The sequence below is a fragment of the Sinohyriopsis cumingii genome, chromosome 19 (genome assembly GCF_028554795.1).
Source record: "Sinohyriopsis cumingii isolate HCF-2022 chromosome 19, ASM2855479v2, whole genome shotgun sequence".
In the NCBI taxonomy this organism is placed as follows: Eukaryota; Metazoa; Mollusca; class Bivalvia; order Unionida; family Unionidae; genus Sinohyriopsis; species Sinohyriopsis cumingii.
Genome location: NC_142979.1, coordinates 25,474,382 through 25,491,244, shown reverse-complemented (window position 1 = coordinate 25,491,244; position 16,863 = coordinate 25,474,382). Strand labels below are relative to the sequence as shown.

Genomic DNA, 16,863 nt, shown 5'->3' with positions numbered 1-16,863 from the left:
CAAGTTTGTGAACAGTGGCAACATTTCTTTGAAGTCAGATATTGCTGCATATATAGAATGCAAAGCATGATCATTTCTTTTGCTGAAATAGTATTCAGTTATAATTAATTTTTTAAGCCAATTTAGAAGGCAATTAGCTAAGCCCATCAAAAATAAATTTCACAACTCTTGGTTGGTGGAATTTTACTTTGTGAAGCACGTCAGCAAAAATAAGAAGAAAAAAGATAAGGTGGTTGGGCTCTGCATTCTTTGCAAATACTGCAAACAACACATTGACATACATGAACTCATTTATGACCAGGATTCACTAAGAGAATCCAGCAGAGAAGTTTGAACACAAGGGCCATCCAGTCCCTAGTGAATATAGTGAGGAACCCTAATGACACTTCAGTTTCCTAATTACCTTCAAACCCCTTTCAACCCTGACAATATTTTTTTAAAAAAAGGGAAATTTTGGACATGTGGAAATTAGGAGTCCAGTCTTTTGGAGTTTCAGTCAGGGCTTGAGAGTTTATTTAAGTCACTGGCCTGGGACCTGTGTCTAAAAACATTTTCTTTGAGCACTGTTCACTGTTACTTACCATGAAATCACAGCATCAGTATTTAAATGTAATTACTATTTTGCCTGTGACTGTTTTATTGCTTACCTTTTCTTATCAGGAAAAACACGTTCCAGCAATGGTTGCTGTTGTTTTCTATGTTAGAACATAAATTGTTCTTAGGATAAATACCCCCAATCCATTAACTTTGAATGAATTCTGATGATGCAAGCTTGGTGTTTAAATTCAGTCTTTGATTAAATGCATGATGTGCCCTCTGCCGTATTAAATTATCTGTGTTCGAGTCATTATTGGTATAGAATTTCAGGTGGCCATCTAAGTCGCATATATATTGTCATTATGTTCTTAATGATGGCAAGAAATCAGAACCTTTGGGATAATTGAAAATGCAGGTGGGAGAAGTGAATTTTCTGTAATCACTCTACCTTGTTTGAGTGGTTGAAAGAATGAATTGGGTAAGCCCAGAGTTAGCTGAATGGTTTGTTTTCCAGTTTCTATTTATGGCATGTTGCTACACAAATGAGAGCAAAATCTTGACTGGTCACTAGTAACTTATCAGGCAGTTACCACACCCAATTCATGACAGTGCATCTTAATTCCTGGCTTTCATTGGATTTAGATTTGCACAGGAAACTTGTGCAGATAAGGTAATAGTCAGGTGGGGGACCCCATAGTGTTCTCCTTTCCACAGGTTAAATGCATAATCTTTGGTTGCACTGCAATCACAGTAGAAGTTAGTTCTATGAGTAGAGCATTAATCATACTCCCAATGACATGTGTAAAGTTTGAATGCTCATGCATTTTCTCCTCCTTTTACCTATTCTTCTAGTTTTAATGTGATTGGGTAATGTATTAAGTGGAGAAAGAATTATTTTTATAAAGTAAGACTGAATATTTACTTGATAGCATTACTGTAAATCTCTCCTACTCATCCCTGCAAATGCGAGCATACTGTTATGGCTTTTGCCTACGCTTAAATTGGTAAGCATCCTACTCCCTTCATTTTTATGAAATTTAGATATCTTTTATAGAGGGCTGTATTTTTTGTAGGTAGTGAAGGTTAGTCACTATGTTAGTATTATTGGGTAAGTATTATTAGAAAAATATACTTTAGTTTTAAAACTTATTTCATTTTGTCATGAGCAGAAATCAAAATTACATGCTCTTGAGGAATTATAATGAGGTTTAACTGTCATATCAAAGTGATATTAAAGAACTGCATTTGTATTTCAGGCTCGCAATGTGGTTACCAAAGAGATTGTTGCTATAAAAAAGATGTCCTACAATGGCAAGCAATCAGCAGAGGTATGTTAAGTGTTGTATTTAACAGAAGACACGTTTTTCTAGTTATAATATCACAGACTCTTTACTCACTTCACAGTGGCAAAATTAAAATATCAGCAGTTGATCAGTAATTATTTATCAGTAATTTTGAAAGTTGATAAAATGAAAGGGAATTTCTGTGGATAAATTCGTGTGACAGTGCATCAAGAACATTGCACAGTCTTGAAAATACAAGTTACCTTGGCTTGTTTAACATTGTCTGACATGATGAAAAATCTGAAAATTTTAAGATTCGATAGCTCAACATTTCGTCAATTTAATTTACGTAGATGGGTGATAGCTCCTGGATATCCTCATTAAAATAACACAGATTCCTAAAAAGTGGCACTGTAGATGCAAATACAATTCAGAAATTGAGGGCTAGGTGTGGTTCTGCAATGTCTCAGGTTACAAACCCTGGCTCTTATTATATATTTCTTGAAGTCGTGTATTAGTAAGGTTTTAACCCTACTGCTTAACTCGGAACATAATATTTTCAGGCTTTTACACATTGTAGTATCTTGCTTGTATCGTTGACATAATGTTCGGTTGAGGTGTTTGAAGAAATTACATGTCATACAATACCCAAAGAAAGTAACTGATTAGTTGATAATCTGTTGCCTTTGATACACACTATCCTTTACCAGAAAGGTTTGATTAAGACAGAATTTAAAGCAAAATATTCAAAGTGAAAATGCATCATGACTTAAAATTACTGGAATGCATCACTTCCCATGACATAGGTTGTGTTGCGGGGTGTAATAATTTTTCTTGTGTGTTGATATTTGGTAACTTACATCAAGCAAACTTTTAAAGTAACAATACTCTTGGCATTGCTAACAATGAAATAAATTCCATGCATCCATACGTATGCGTTGTTTCTGTTCCTTGTGTGATAACCTTAGATATAAATCCTTAGCCAGGTAGACTGATTTTGGTTTGCTGGTAGTTTGTTCTTTATCACAATCAAGAATCGCAGATCGAGGTCAGAAGAGTTCGCAAGAAATTCATTTAATTTTAAATGTTTTGTTGGGGGCATTTTCAACTTCTAAATAACATTGGCACAGCCATACTTCTGTGTATAAAACACCTTTCTAGTAAGCCAGTCACACTGTATTTTCCCTACATACGATTAGCCTAGAGTGTGAGAAAAACCTGCATTGATTGGTTGAGTTTCACAGACAACAGGGACATACATCAATTAAATCAATTATCAAAGCTATGGACATGACTTTCTTACTATTGGATGAAATTGCCACTGTTATAAAAGTACAAGAAGATATTACATAAATCAAAAAAATAATGATTTTTATCAGTTTCTTTGCCAAAAATTAGGTGGAACAAATTGCAGATCTGCCAACCCTTATGACTTTGCCATAAGTCTTATGAAAATGACCATTAAAATATGGTCTTACAAATAAGGAGTTAAAGGAAAAACTACAGAAATATGATTGTGGTAGAATCTGGATAATTGGCTCCTCCGTGTTTGATTTGGATCAGGGTTTCATGCTAGCTCTAGTGGAATTCGAGAACGAGACTAACTTTACAGTAATACCAAGGTGCTTTAAACAGTACATATTTACATATATTTCCATCTAAAGCATCTGCATGATCAAACTGTTGATTATAAAAGTTTTGAAAATGGCATCCAGCTACTGATACATGTTAATGAGGACAGCAAAAAAATAAGCCTCATACAAAAGTTGTAATAATCAGTACAGAAGAATAAATTGGAATATTCAGATTTGTTCAGAACAAAGCAGGAACGGACACAATTTGTTTATTGAACATTGCATGTAGGGCTATGAAAATTTTAGAAAAATTCTATCTGGTACCCATTGATCTTAATGATTGGATACCAGGATACCCAATTAATGGGAAATTGTATTAAATGTGTACAAACCTGAACTGCTTTGTTGTAGATTGACACTGGCATGGATGTTATGCAAAAGTGTATTTTGTCAGGGTATACAAGTGGGGGGGGGTGTTTTGCAAATCATATCCATCTGAAGGTGTGACTTGTCATCAGTGAATCAGTTTTGCATTTTGGAAAAATAACTGGATCAGTATATAAATAGGAGGACAGGAAAATTAACAGCAAAACTGTAAAAATACTTGTATTATTGAGTGTGCTTGATTCACAGGTCCTATAAATGTCACTATGTTCAAGAATTCATCCCCACTGTCTGATAAAGTTACAAATTCCTCGATTTTTGTCTAGTAATCATCTTGGTCTAGTCATCGTAACTATTGTCTGATAATCTTTCCTTAGCCTTGCTGTTATATGTGGGTGCTTATGTTGAGACTGAGCTTGGGCTCTGCAAGTAACACATTGATTGTATCTATTAATGGTTGCAACTGAGCACTTTTAAGTTGTGCAGCAAGATCAATTAACCACCCTCTTTATTACTTGCAGCTCAAGCAAAGGGTTGTCACATGGGGAAAATAAGATAAGAGATTATGGTCAGATATTTACTGGAAGAGGTAGAACTCCACTTAGCACTGAAAACAAGTAAATATATTAAATTAGCGGCTATATAAGAAAGATTGTTATTATAAACAAAGTGAACACTGCCTTTACAAGACAAGGGCTTATAGGGCCACATGCACTAGTAGAAAACTTACTGTAAATGTGTATCCGATGGCACATGTGTTTTACCCAGTTTATTGTCAACGGTTGGGCACCCATTTAAGCTCTAATCACATGTCAATTTGAGTATGTCATGTGCAGAAAGATACGAGTGGGTCATGTGAAATGAAGAAAAAATTCCAAGAATTAAGAGGTAGCAACAACCTCTTGAGACACATAGGGTTTTGAACTGAAGTTTGTGCAGCTTGACTAGAGGTAATTAATGTGTATGTGTACTTTTCAAACTTTTCAGATGATCATAATGTTTACCATCAATACATCAGTTTGGAATACTTAACTTTTGAAATACACATTTTCCAACTTGACAATATCAGTACATGATGTTTTATTACACCTTACTGAAAACTGGTCAAACTTACAGAAGAAAAAAAAATTGCCATACTGAGACAGTCTTGTTAAGGTTGGCAGGTCTGAAATTGTCCAACCTGGTCAAATCCTACTCAGACATTTGGGAAATGTATTAGACTTATCCAGTTGCTGGCACCAAACAAAATCCGAACAGCAAGATCATTATTAATAACTATAGGTGGACAGCACAGACAAAAATTTAAATGCAAATATTACAAACATAACTTTTTTTGTCATTATCTTCTTGGTCCCTTACTTTGCACAGCATTTGGGGGTACCAGATAGTAGAAGTTGTTGTAGGATTTAACGCCATTTTTCAGCTCAAGATGGGCTATACATGGCGGCTAGTATAAATGGTGTAGGAATAACCCAGGAAAATCCCTGAAAGAACCACCAACCCACGAGAAGCTACTGGCAAGTTTTCTCACTAAACACATTAGCCGAATCTGAGACTCGAATCCACGTAGACAGAGGTGAGATGGCAGTGATCCGTAATGATGAGCACTTAGATGCCTCAGGTAAAGTTGAGTGGTCAGAAGTGCACACTTTTACCAGTCACTGTCATCTCACCTCTCTCTGAGTGAGTTTGGGACTCAGGCTCAGCCAGTGTGGGTATGTGACAAAGCTTTCCAGTAGCTTCCAGTGGGTCCATTGTTTTTTGCTGGGGTTTCCTGGTTTTTTCCTCCATCAGATATACTGGTTGACATGTATAACCTATCATATACTGAAAAATGGCATCAAACACACAACAGCATTTACTGCACAATTTGAAGGAATATAACCACTTGTACATGTATAGTTCTTTTTTGCACATTTATAAACATATACATTTAGGACAAATGGGCTTCACATATAAGAAATAAATTTTTATCTGCTGATGTGTAGCAATGAGAATAGTGATTGAAATGTTGAGTCTGTTTAATGAAAAGTTAATGGTTTATTTTTAAAATATCGTATTTAATAGAAATATGTCCATAGATGTATCTTTCACAATATTAATTGTGCCAGGTATTTTCATCTTCTTGCTTGTAGCCTCCTTAGGTAACTAATTCATTCATGGACTTGGCTGAAGTGGATACTTATTACAGATAATACTTGAGCTAATGGATGTTTTGTGTTTCTGTCTACCACCCATAGTACATGTGTTGTTTGGACTTTAAATATTTGGGATAATTTCATACCAAGTGCAGCCAGACAAGATGTTCAGGATTCATTGCCAGGTGCTCTACCCAGAAATATACTTAAAGTACTAACAGGGCAAAGTATGAAATATAAATGGGCAGACTTGAAGTGAAAAAGAAATTTAAAAGTCAATTGGGCCAGTATATTGTTGCCCTATCAATCAGAATTTAGACTGCTCGGGTGGCCTAGTGGTTAGAGTTTCCACTTCAGATGTGGGATGTCGTGTGTTTGAACCTCGGCGGGGTCATACAAAAAAATGGTACTAGCAGCTGCCTTGCTTGCACTCAGCATTAAGAGGTTGGTGTTAGGAGAGGTCAGCCTGGTGTAAGGATAATGTGACTGGGTGGTACATGATGCGTGAGTGCTAGATATCACTATACATTGTCACACAGCAGACATTGTAGCGATGTGACTGAAAAATTGTTCAAGCATGTTTAAAATAAAACACACACACACACACACACACTTTAGAACTAAGCTAGTTCCTCATTTGCCTCCCAAATTGTATGCATGAACAAAAAGAGTATTTCAGTACCACCATAGTCACACTGAGGTCATACATATGTCCTTTTTCTAATATCCAGTCATGTTTATTATGATGCATAACTAGTGAAATGGTTATGACAACTCCGTGCATCATGGATTTTTTTTTTAAATGCCTTTTTCCTGTTCCTTTGTGGTTTTGTTAGCTCATTGTAAATGGGATATTATTTTTCATCTTCAGCAGAAATTGGGGTAAAAAAATAAAGTTTTCTTGCTGCTTCTAATTGAATCCAAGCACATCTGACCCAGGCATATGGGTGAAAATGGACCTTTTATTGTTTTTTATTATTATTGTTTTGGGACAGTTTTATTGCCTATTGCATCCATGATTTTTTATCTCCATGCCCCATTTTTTTGTACATCTTAAATTCATGCTGCCTTTTGCATAGGTTTGTCTGTCTGTGCTGTTTGGACCAGTCTGCTTTGAATCTTATTAAAGTCTATAATAAAGTAACTATCTCTGGTTCCAGGGCTTAATATTTTTTGCCTTTAAAAATGTTCCAGTTTTTCTGCTTTTTTAATGCTAGTAGAATGTTTACAATACTTGGCATCATTGCAAGCTCCATCTTTCCTTTATTCTTTAAAACTATATGATTTAGTCTGTCATAAATAATGCTGATGCCACAGACCCAGGAACAAGAGTGGCACAAAAAGGGCAGCATTCGGGGATAATGAGTTAAATGAGACTCTCTGTTGTGGTCGGGTGAGAGGTCTTTTCCTTGAACCTTGGGGGACTATCTTTTCCACTCGTTTCACCTTGTACAATTTGATATCCTTCTATGATTACAGCATATAAGATTCAATCTAGTGAGCCAAGTAATAGCTGTACATGTTTTCAACCATTAAGAACAGGGTAATCCTTTCAGTTTTGACATGCAGCAATCCTATGTTCCATATTCTTATTTACAGATGATATAATATAATCAAGATTAATGCTTAAATTATTAAAATGAATTTGGAATCTTTCTGGAAAATTTTGAGAAGCTTTCACTTTTGAACTGGTCTTGGCATCCTTGTCTTTTTTTAATCATTTAACACAGTAGAACCTGTCTTGAAAGACCATCCCTTCTGCCAAAAAATAATGGTCTCTCATGATCGATCATAACACTGTATAATTAGTAAGTGTATGGAGAATGTGGTCTCTCAAAACAGGTGATCTTTCAAAGCAGTAGTCTATTAATGCAGGTTGTACTGTAGATTGTCACTGGAAGAAAAAGTCATAAAAATTTATATCGAAATTTTTCTTTCTGATTCTGTCTGCAGTCATGTTCCATGTTGACATTAGAAGAATCATGAAGTGCATTGTGCAGACCCATTGTTGCAATCACTTTCAGATTTCATGGAGTCTTTTTTTTGTTACCCATCAGAAAACAATTTGACATTGGTTGCAGGTATTTATTGATACAACAGGACCAATGATCTAGACCACCCAGCCAAGACAGTAAATAATTCATTCAGAGCAAGTGAACAGGCGATAAAGTTTCATGTAGGTAGTCAAATTTTACAGTAAATAAAAGAGGAAACAACAAAAAACCCAATCAAATTTTTAGACCATTTTCCCTAACCAGTCAAAATTGGAATTGTCATCAGTTGCTGTAGTGCTGCATACATGTATTTTAGTGATGAAGTTGTGATAGTGGTTTAAAGTGCTGCATGCATATAGTTTCACTGAGTGTTTTGTGTTGGTTGGTATCTTGCACACTTAGTTTCGAAGCTAATGAAAGTTTGCACTATTTGAGACATAGTTTTTGTCAAGCCCAAATTTGTGGAAAGTGAGATACTGCAGACACTTTCAGTACCAAAAGTTTCTTACGGTTTTAAGTTTTTCAACGATACTGTGAACATGGGCTTAACATGCAGGTTCTAGCCTTGTTGTATTTATGACTAATTATTTTACAATTTTAGAAATGGCAGGACATCATTAAGGAGGTGACGTTCCTCCGTCAAGTCAAACACAAAAACACCATAGAGTATAAAGGGTGCTACCTCAGAGAACATACAGCATGGGTAAGCTATCTTCCATTTAGGATGTTATTTACCATTTGAAATATCATGAAGGGTTTGTACATTTGTTTCTATCTACCTGATATAGAGTTTCCCTTTACTCTCATTTTCTTTTCAGAGACCCCCAAATTTTTTATTTGACACCCCAGTTTTGATACCAAAGTTTGTTTTTTACTCAGTCTGATCCCCAGTTTTGACACCAGTAAAATTTTTGACTCTCAGTCTTGCACCCATAGGGGATACACTGGTTTCCTTATAAGGAATTTTAATTTGGAATGTCAGTTGCAGTGACAGCTTTTAGCCATATAAACTTATGACATTGTACAGGGCTGATTTTGCTTCCTGTGTCCATCAGCAAACTACAGCAAAAGTGTTTTGTATATGAGCAGGGTTTGATTGAACTTGGTACATAAGCTTGTATAAAGGTCGTTTGAGTTTAATCTAGAGCAACATAAGTACGAGTTTATGAGCAGATCTGGAGTTCTGTTGGTTTTAGCCTGTTGTCACCTTTCAGGCTTTATCATTATATTTACATTGAAATCAATATATTCTGATTCGTCACGTAAATATTTATGTCAGCTTGTTATGTTTGTAATCTGAACTTCTCTATCTTAGCAACAAAAAAAATGACAGATTTGGTGTGATTTGAGGACAAGTGACAATGAGTTAATATCATGTGTGCAATCATTGGAGTTTGGAGATGGGTAGGATGAAAAGTCATGGGTTTTATCTCAAGCCTAACAGATTTAATCACTACCTATTTTGTAACTTGAGTGTCACTCTCCTGGATGAATTTGATTCTTAGCTACCTCTGGGCACATTTATTATAAATCTGACATGATTAGCTGAATAGATGTCATTCTGTGGACTCCAATCCAAACTAATTTGGATGCAAACTTGTATAAGATTGGCACTTGAATTTGCCATATTTTGACCATAAAAATGAGCTTGTTCCATTGTTATGTTAACCACAAATATTGCTGCACTGGAAAGTTTCCATTTGGGATCTTTCTTTCTTTTTACCTCTGTCTTAACCTTTATTTACAAGCATTTATATAGTGATTCCCACTTTCTTTGGTGTGCTTATTTCATTTTAAACAAACAGGTCCCTGATTATCATAACTTTTGAGATATTGCATTGCAGATTGATGTTGAAATGTGATACCTCCAAGTATAGTGTCACCATGTAGGGACAACTTTTATGATGTGATCATGACACTATTAGTCTTTCCAACAGAATCTGTAAAAATCATGCCATGATAAAATTTTCCTCTCCAGATGGCACCTTCAGCATGGTTTTAGCATTTTGAAGGGAAGCTTTATAACAGTATAGTGTTCAGTTAATAATAATTGATATTATCATTATTATTATTGTTCATGTTTCAGTTGAATAGTTACTTTTGAAAGAAAACTTTTTGTGAAGTACAATTAACATGTTCTATTTTTTAATATCATTTTTATTGTGTTTAAATGGCATACAAAGGTTTAACTAAAAGTAGTCAAGTGCCATCTTGTCTTGCATTTGATTATGATTTATATATGCATAAGACTTTAGCATGTTCATATTACTGTGTCTTTGTGCTATTTGACTGATTCCATATAAAGTATAAACATTGCGGCCTTGTAAGGAAGTACATATTTGTTCATTAATCTTGGCAGATATGTGTAAAATACAAAACAGTCAAGCATAAAACTACTTCATATATATTTTCAGGTAATTGATATGCATTTGCGCAAGACAGTTGATCTTTATTGAAGCTATAATGATAAAAAAGATATTCATTTTGAAATTGTCTAATACTTGTAGTAAGTTTAAATGAGGGTAAAACAATCTCTTCTAATATAACCATAATGAAAATGCAACAACTTTGAAAACATATACAGTCTGTACTTAAAAGTCTCTGTTGAGTACTGTTCATTTAGTGTCATTAGGAACAGGACATAAATAGCTGAAGCAAAGTTGCAGATTATTGTTTTTAACTAGAAAATTATCCCTTGGTCTTGATTTGACCCCCCCCCCCCCCATTAAACTTTGTCCGAATGCTGAATAATGTACTATGCAGTGCATTTTACACTCTTGCAGTCTTGTGGTAAGTGTGCATATTGGAGAAAAAGAAAATATGGCTCTCAAGTTAAATTGGAAAAATTGCGAGGAATACAGAGATCTTGATGCATGTTAATATTATTAAATAAAATTATGTCTTACTTTATTTTGTAGCTTGTCATGGAATATTGTCTGGGATCTGCTTCAGATATTCTGGAAGGTAATAATAGACATCAAATACATTCGGCTTTATATTTTTTGTTTTATGTGATTTTATGTCTTTAAGCATTGTTGAGGTGGTAAAGGCAGCTTTGCACTTGCAAAATTTACTTTGAATCAAAACATGTTAAACATGCATTGATCACCTGAAGGCTGAAACTATCTTAAAATCTTATATATATGTTCAAACTCTAAAACTGTTTAAAATTAGGAAGTAATCTCTTGGGTGTCTATACTGTTTTACCCATACTTTGAGTTCTGCTGTAGTAATAATCAAGACTATTGCCTTGCATTGGCTAGATTAGATTTTACCCTTATCAATTCTTTCTGATCATATCAGGTAGGAGAATAGTAATTATTATATGTTCTTTTCTGTTAACTTTACAATGTCAGAATCGTGCAGTATTTCTTCATACTGCAAGACATGAAAAAAAAATAGTATATGTTAGGAACTACTATTTTGGTAAGAAAACAATGTATGCTCATGTAAATGATACCATAGCATTTGATTTATTAGATTTGTCTTTGGATGAACTAAGCAAGATGGTGACCCATTTTAAAGTAAAGATGATAAAGTTGATGATGTGGAAGAGTTCTTTTGAGTAATTCAAGAAACTCTCAAAGAAGCAAACAACTGTATGTGATGCAGTGTCCATTGATGACTTTATGGCAACAAATGCAAGATCTACAGTATTGAAAATACCTGTTTAAACAGATATTTAGCAGAAATTCCATAATGATTCGGAAATTGAATGGTTCAAACTTTAAACCATGCTGTCCATAGTCTGTTAAAAAGTTAGCATTGAGAGCATTCCAAGACCAAGCACATCCCAGCTCTCTTAGAGACAACCCATTCTTCAAGTCAGTCTAAGCATGAAATTCATGTGGCTGGGGTCCTTCTTGACAGATAAATCAGTATCTATAGCAGTTGTTATATTCATTTGTTATTAAAAATCACTATAGGGCCAGATTTATTGGTTTAGGGTCACACCAAGAAATAATATTCAAGTGACAGGGCACCAGAAAGTCATTGTAGCTGGTAATAACAATAGCAACAAATGTTCTTACCTTTCAGCATCTTGAATTTCCTCTAAATGTAATCAGAATTAAAGGGTTCCCCATAATTGATCCATAGCGAAATTGTTCTGCAAATCTAAACTACATTTCCAACAGAATCACATTCAAGAAGAGAATTTACTACACATCAGGATGTAACGTATTTGATATTTCCTAACAAACAATATTTAATTGTGTTTTTTTTAAAAAAAAATATTTCTGCCTTATGATTCCCAAATTATCAATGGTAGAACAGAAACACACATACAGCTTGTTCCAAAGCCATTCCCTCCAGCCACATGTACATTGTTTCAAATCAACCCAGCTAATAACTCCAGAACATGACAACTACATAGTAGAATTTAGTTGGATCAACAGAAAAATATAATCTTTCCATTCCAAACGAACTGGACAAATTGTTCCAAGGCAGTCATTCACAGTATGACTTTAAATTTCTATTTGAAGTGGACCAGAAAGAGATTTCTTTTTTTTAAATGAATGACTGAGCACACTGTATGTTGCTAAGTTCAAAGGTTGCAGGACGGTGCTGTGTTTACATGAATACTGTTATTTTGTACACTCACATACACTGATATGTATCTGGTATTAATGTATGAAAAGAAAATATTCATTTTCTCTTTACATATATTTTCTAAATGGTGTACACAGTGAACCATATGTAATCACAAGTCGAATCCAGATGCAAACAATATAGATCCTATCTACTTTATCATAATGTGCCTGCAGATCATGGTTTTCGTTGTTCTGCTAATTACTCCTAACAAACTGTACAGACCCAGATCTGCTGGTGCATTATGTGATGATGACAGATCTGGGTTTGTGGAGTTAGCATTTAGATTCTTATAAGCAAGTACACATGGTAGGTTGGGATGTACTGAAATTGGAATAAATCAGATTTTAATAATGTAGGCTTTGTTTAAATTTTTGTAGTCCACAAAAAGCCATTGAAAGAAGTGGAAATTGAGGCCATCTGTCAAGATACTCTGGAAGGACTAGTCTACTTACACAATCAGAACAAAATACACAGGGACATCAAGGCCGGCAATATACTCCTTACAGAAATTGGAACAGTAAAATTAGGTACACAACCCACAGAGATATCATTGTTTCTGTGGGTAACATTGTTGTTTTGATATTTATCGTCAAATATTGTTGCATTCTTCTAGGGAACTGTGAATAAATATTCATTTCTTAAGGTTGCAGTTTTGGTTGATTTAGGGTTATTCCAAACAGGTCCCAGAGCAGTAGATAATCCATATATTTGCAGTTTTTGCACAAAGAAACTGACTAAAAAAAAGCATAAAGAAATGTTGAAAGGTTTTGAAATTGTGCAAAACAGTTTAATTGAACATTTAGGCCAAGTTGTCATATTGCTTGTGCCATAAGCACAGTTCATATTTAAGATGGTGCAATTGATAAGTATAAACTTTGCTAGTGGGTTGAGTTCAGGATGTACAGGAATGTTTGAAATAATATTTTTTGATCTCTGCGAGAACCTTTGCCCAAACAAAGCCATATAATTGAATAGTCTAAGTCACACAAATTGATGGCCATAAAAATGAGTTAACAGTATTGAGGTATACTTAATATTCCCTTGCCAACTTTGTTAATTCATTCCTTCATGACCTTCTTACTTTTTATTATCCCCTCATTATCTCAGACCCTATTTCATCTTCACTTCTGAAAATTGGTCTCTGGATACATGATAGGAAAAGTAACTCAACCATGCCAAAACTGGACTCTTAGGTCTCTGTGACTTAATTGCATGCTTGAGTGCCATGTGTATTTTCATTTTTTTTTTTTATTTTTTATTTTTTTTACATCAATATCTTGGGCCACATTTCACCTTAACTCATAAAAGTAACTTGACCCTATAAAAACTAGTCGGTTTGACACAGTTTTCACAATCAAATGACTTTTAAAATGTGCAGGATTTGTTAGTTACACCATAAGTATCTTTGATTATATTTTACATACATTCTTTACGATTGGTATATCAATAAATTCCTAGCAAAGTAACGATCTAACCAAAACCGAGTCATTGTGACCGAATTTCACATTTGAGTGACTTTTCCTCAATTGGAGTAGCATCAGACTAGTAATACAAGGAATGTGAGTTGGATACCTGCCCAGACCAGCTCAGACAGACTACCTTGGTATTTCCTTGGGAAAGACACTTAGTTCCAGTTTCCTTGGCATGATATAGCCAATAATGTGTTAAAAGTGGTGTTAAAGCCAAATTGTATTTTCTGCTGTTCATTCATTACTTTGTCAATGATTTGGACCAAAAGTGGGCTTTGCCACAATTTTCATGCTTATGCCACTTTTGTATTTTCAGCTATGTTTGTTAAACCCACAATACCTCTCACCCTATTTCACCAATTCTCTTGAAAACCCACAATACCTCTCACCCTATTTCACCAATTCTCTTGAAAATTATTTTGTTTGCAGTTTAAAGAAGGTAGTAGTTTTAATGCTTGAGTTACTTTTGAATTTTCAGCAATTTGTTGATTACACCTTCATTATCTTGAAGCCGGTTTCACCTACACTGATTGAAATTGGTATATGGATGCATCTTAATGCAAGCAACTCAAACATATAAAAATGCTTGGTCAGTGTGATGATATATTCACACATGAGGGATGATTTTCATGCTTGAATGATGTTTATATTTTTAGTTGCTGTTTTTCCTTTAATATTTTGGATCCTAATTCACCTATGCTCTTGAAACTTGCAAAGGGGATGCATCTCAGTGAGATTACAACTGAGCCATGCCATAAGTTGGTCTCTGTGACCAAATTTTCAACTTAAGTAACTCTTGTATTTCCACTTTACTAGTCTGAATATTGTTTTCTATTCCAGATATGCTGCTGTTGATTCAAAACCGTGGTTGTAAAATAAAATGGTTCTTTAACTAGAGCTGGGTTCAGTTGTTGTCTAACACTGACTTGCTGATTCTCTACATTGAACTTTGTAAAGCATTTTGTGTTAAATTATTGGATGTCTGCTACTGGTCTCAACTTGTATATATTATAGTTATTAATCATTATTTTACCTTGGCAAGAGAATTTCAGAAAATTAGGATGATGTAAAAGATCAATTTTTATGATGCACTACTTAATATAGGTCTTAGTCGTTTATCTAATGTTGTGGATTTTTTGCTTACAGCTGACTTTGGGTCAGCCTCTATGGTTTGTCCAGCCAACTCCTTTGTGGGGACACCATATTGGATGGCTCCAGAGGTAATACTTGCTATGGATGAGGGGCAATATGATGGCAAGGCTGATGTTTGGTCCCTTGGTATCACCTGTATAGAACTGGGTAAGTAATGTCAGCAGACTATACCTTGTTGATAAAACAATTGGAGCAGCACGGTTTAAACAGTTTATATTGCTCCTTCATCCTGTTGAGGAGCTGTAATTCCTCGGTATTACCGTGTAATCCTTGTGTCTGAAAGGGTGCCAGCTTGTATCTTACCATTGGATCAGCTGTGTTGGCTATTGCAGTATGTTCATGGGCAAGTTATTTTATTCCAATTGCCTTGGCACTAAATGGCTGCTAGTGTTGATGTGCTGTAAAATACCAAACCAAACCTGTTGTCCTGTTGAACAAGAGAATATGTGACTAAATATTGCTGTTTACATGTTTTTTTTAAAAAAGCTCTAAGGACATATCCTTGTTTCATTACTGATTGGGCAGGACTGCTTCAGTGGATTAAGTTGTTAGAGCATCCACCTCAGATACAGGAAGTTGTGGTTTCAAACCCTGACTGAGTCATACCAAAGACTTATAAAACAAATGGTACTTGCAGTTGCCTCGCTTGGCACTCAGCATTAAGAGGTTAGTGTTAAGACTGATCGGCCTGGTGTCAGGATATTGTGACTGGGTGGGACATGATGCCTATGTCTGCAGCATGATGCCTCAGTGCAAGTCCAAGTTTCCTCTGACTCTTGCCACTCCCATTTTTGATATTTGGGGTGTAGGGTCAGAGTCCATTCCCTATTGTGAAGTTAGAATTCGGTGACACCGTTTGGTGTTGGCATGGAGTAGCTGCCTACTAGATGGCTCAGCAAACTTGAACAAGCTTTCATCGAGATATACCTGCGTGATTTGTTTTCTCAAAAATTGCGATCATAGTATTCTTATGTATTTAATCTGGACGAAAGTACATCGTTATTGAAATTTGACCTGGATCTGGCCATTTGTATTCCTAGTCACATGACTACACAACTCTCGCAACCTACATTTCAATGACATCAGGGATCATGCAGTCACATGATATCACATGATATCAACAATAAACCATTTCTAGTGTTGCTGTAGGGAAACAAGTTGAACATATAATGAAAGTCACATAATTTTTATAGAAAAATGAAAAACATAAATGTCTCAGAATATTTAATATGAAAAAACGACCGAAAATCTGTAAATGTTGCAGCAATTTGAAGAAAACAAGATTCACTACTCAGAGAGCACATGTCAATGTGGTAGTCACGTGACACCAACAAAAACAACGCTGACATGTGCTTGGTGCTTCTTGAGAATGGTTTTCTCCACCCTGCTGCGATACTGGCAGGTTTCTGGTCGTTGTTATCTGAATAAATATGTTGAGAATTAAATGTGCATTATATTTATTTATAAACATGAAGTGACTTCTATATAATAGGTCCAAATTCTATGTACAACAACTTTGGAAATTTGTTTATTGTCACAATCACGTGACTATATGACCTCTTATGTCATTGACATGTAGGTTGCAAGATTTGTATAGTCATGTTACTTGGAATGCAAATAGCCAAATGCATGTCAAATTTTAGCAGCGACATACTTTTATCTTGTCTTTCAGTGGATTAAAGACGTGATAAATGCTATGCTCATGATTTTTGAGAAATATTCCTATTGATTTCATGCAG

At 35.0% G+C, this 16,863-nt stretch overlaps 1 protein-coding gene across 14 annotated transcripts in view; it reads left to right on the top strand.

Moving 5' to 3' along the window:
- The window catches only part of LOC149775311 (serine/threonine-protein kinase TAO1-like), a 91,415-nt gene that overhangs the window by 11,755 nt on the left and 62,797 nt on the right, over positions 1–16,863 (top strand). For all 14 annotated transcript variants that reach the window (XM_089943761.1, XM_089943760.1, XM_089943762.1 and 11 more), the window contains exons 3-7: positions 1,794–1,865; positions 8,512–8,613; positions 10,829–10,874; positions 12,881–13,030; positions 15,119–15,271. In XM_089943761.1, the coding sequence (XP_089799887.1) occupies positions 1,794–1,865; positions 8,512–8,613; positions 10,829–10,874; positions 12,881–13,030; positions 15,119–15,271 (523 nt within the window). The remainder of the gene's footprint in view (positions 1–1,793; positions 1,866–8,511; positions 8,614–10,828; positions 10,875–12,880; positions 13,031–15,118; positions 15,272–16,863) is intronic.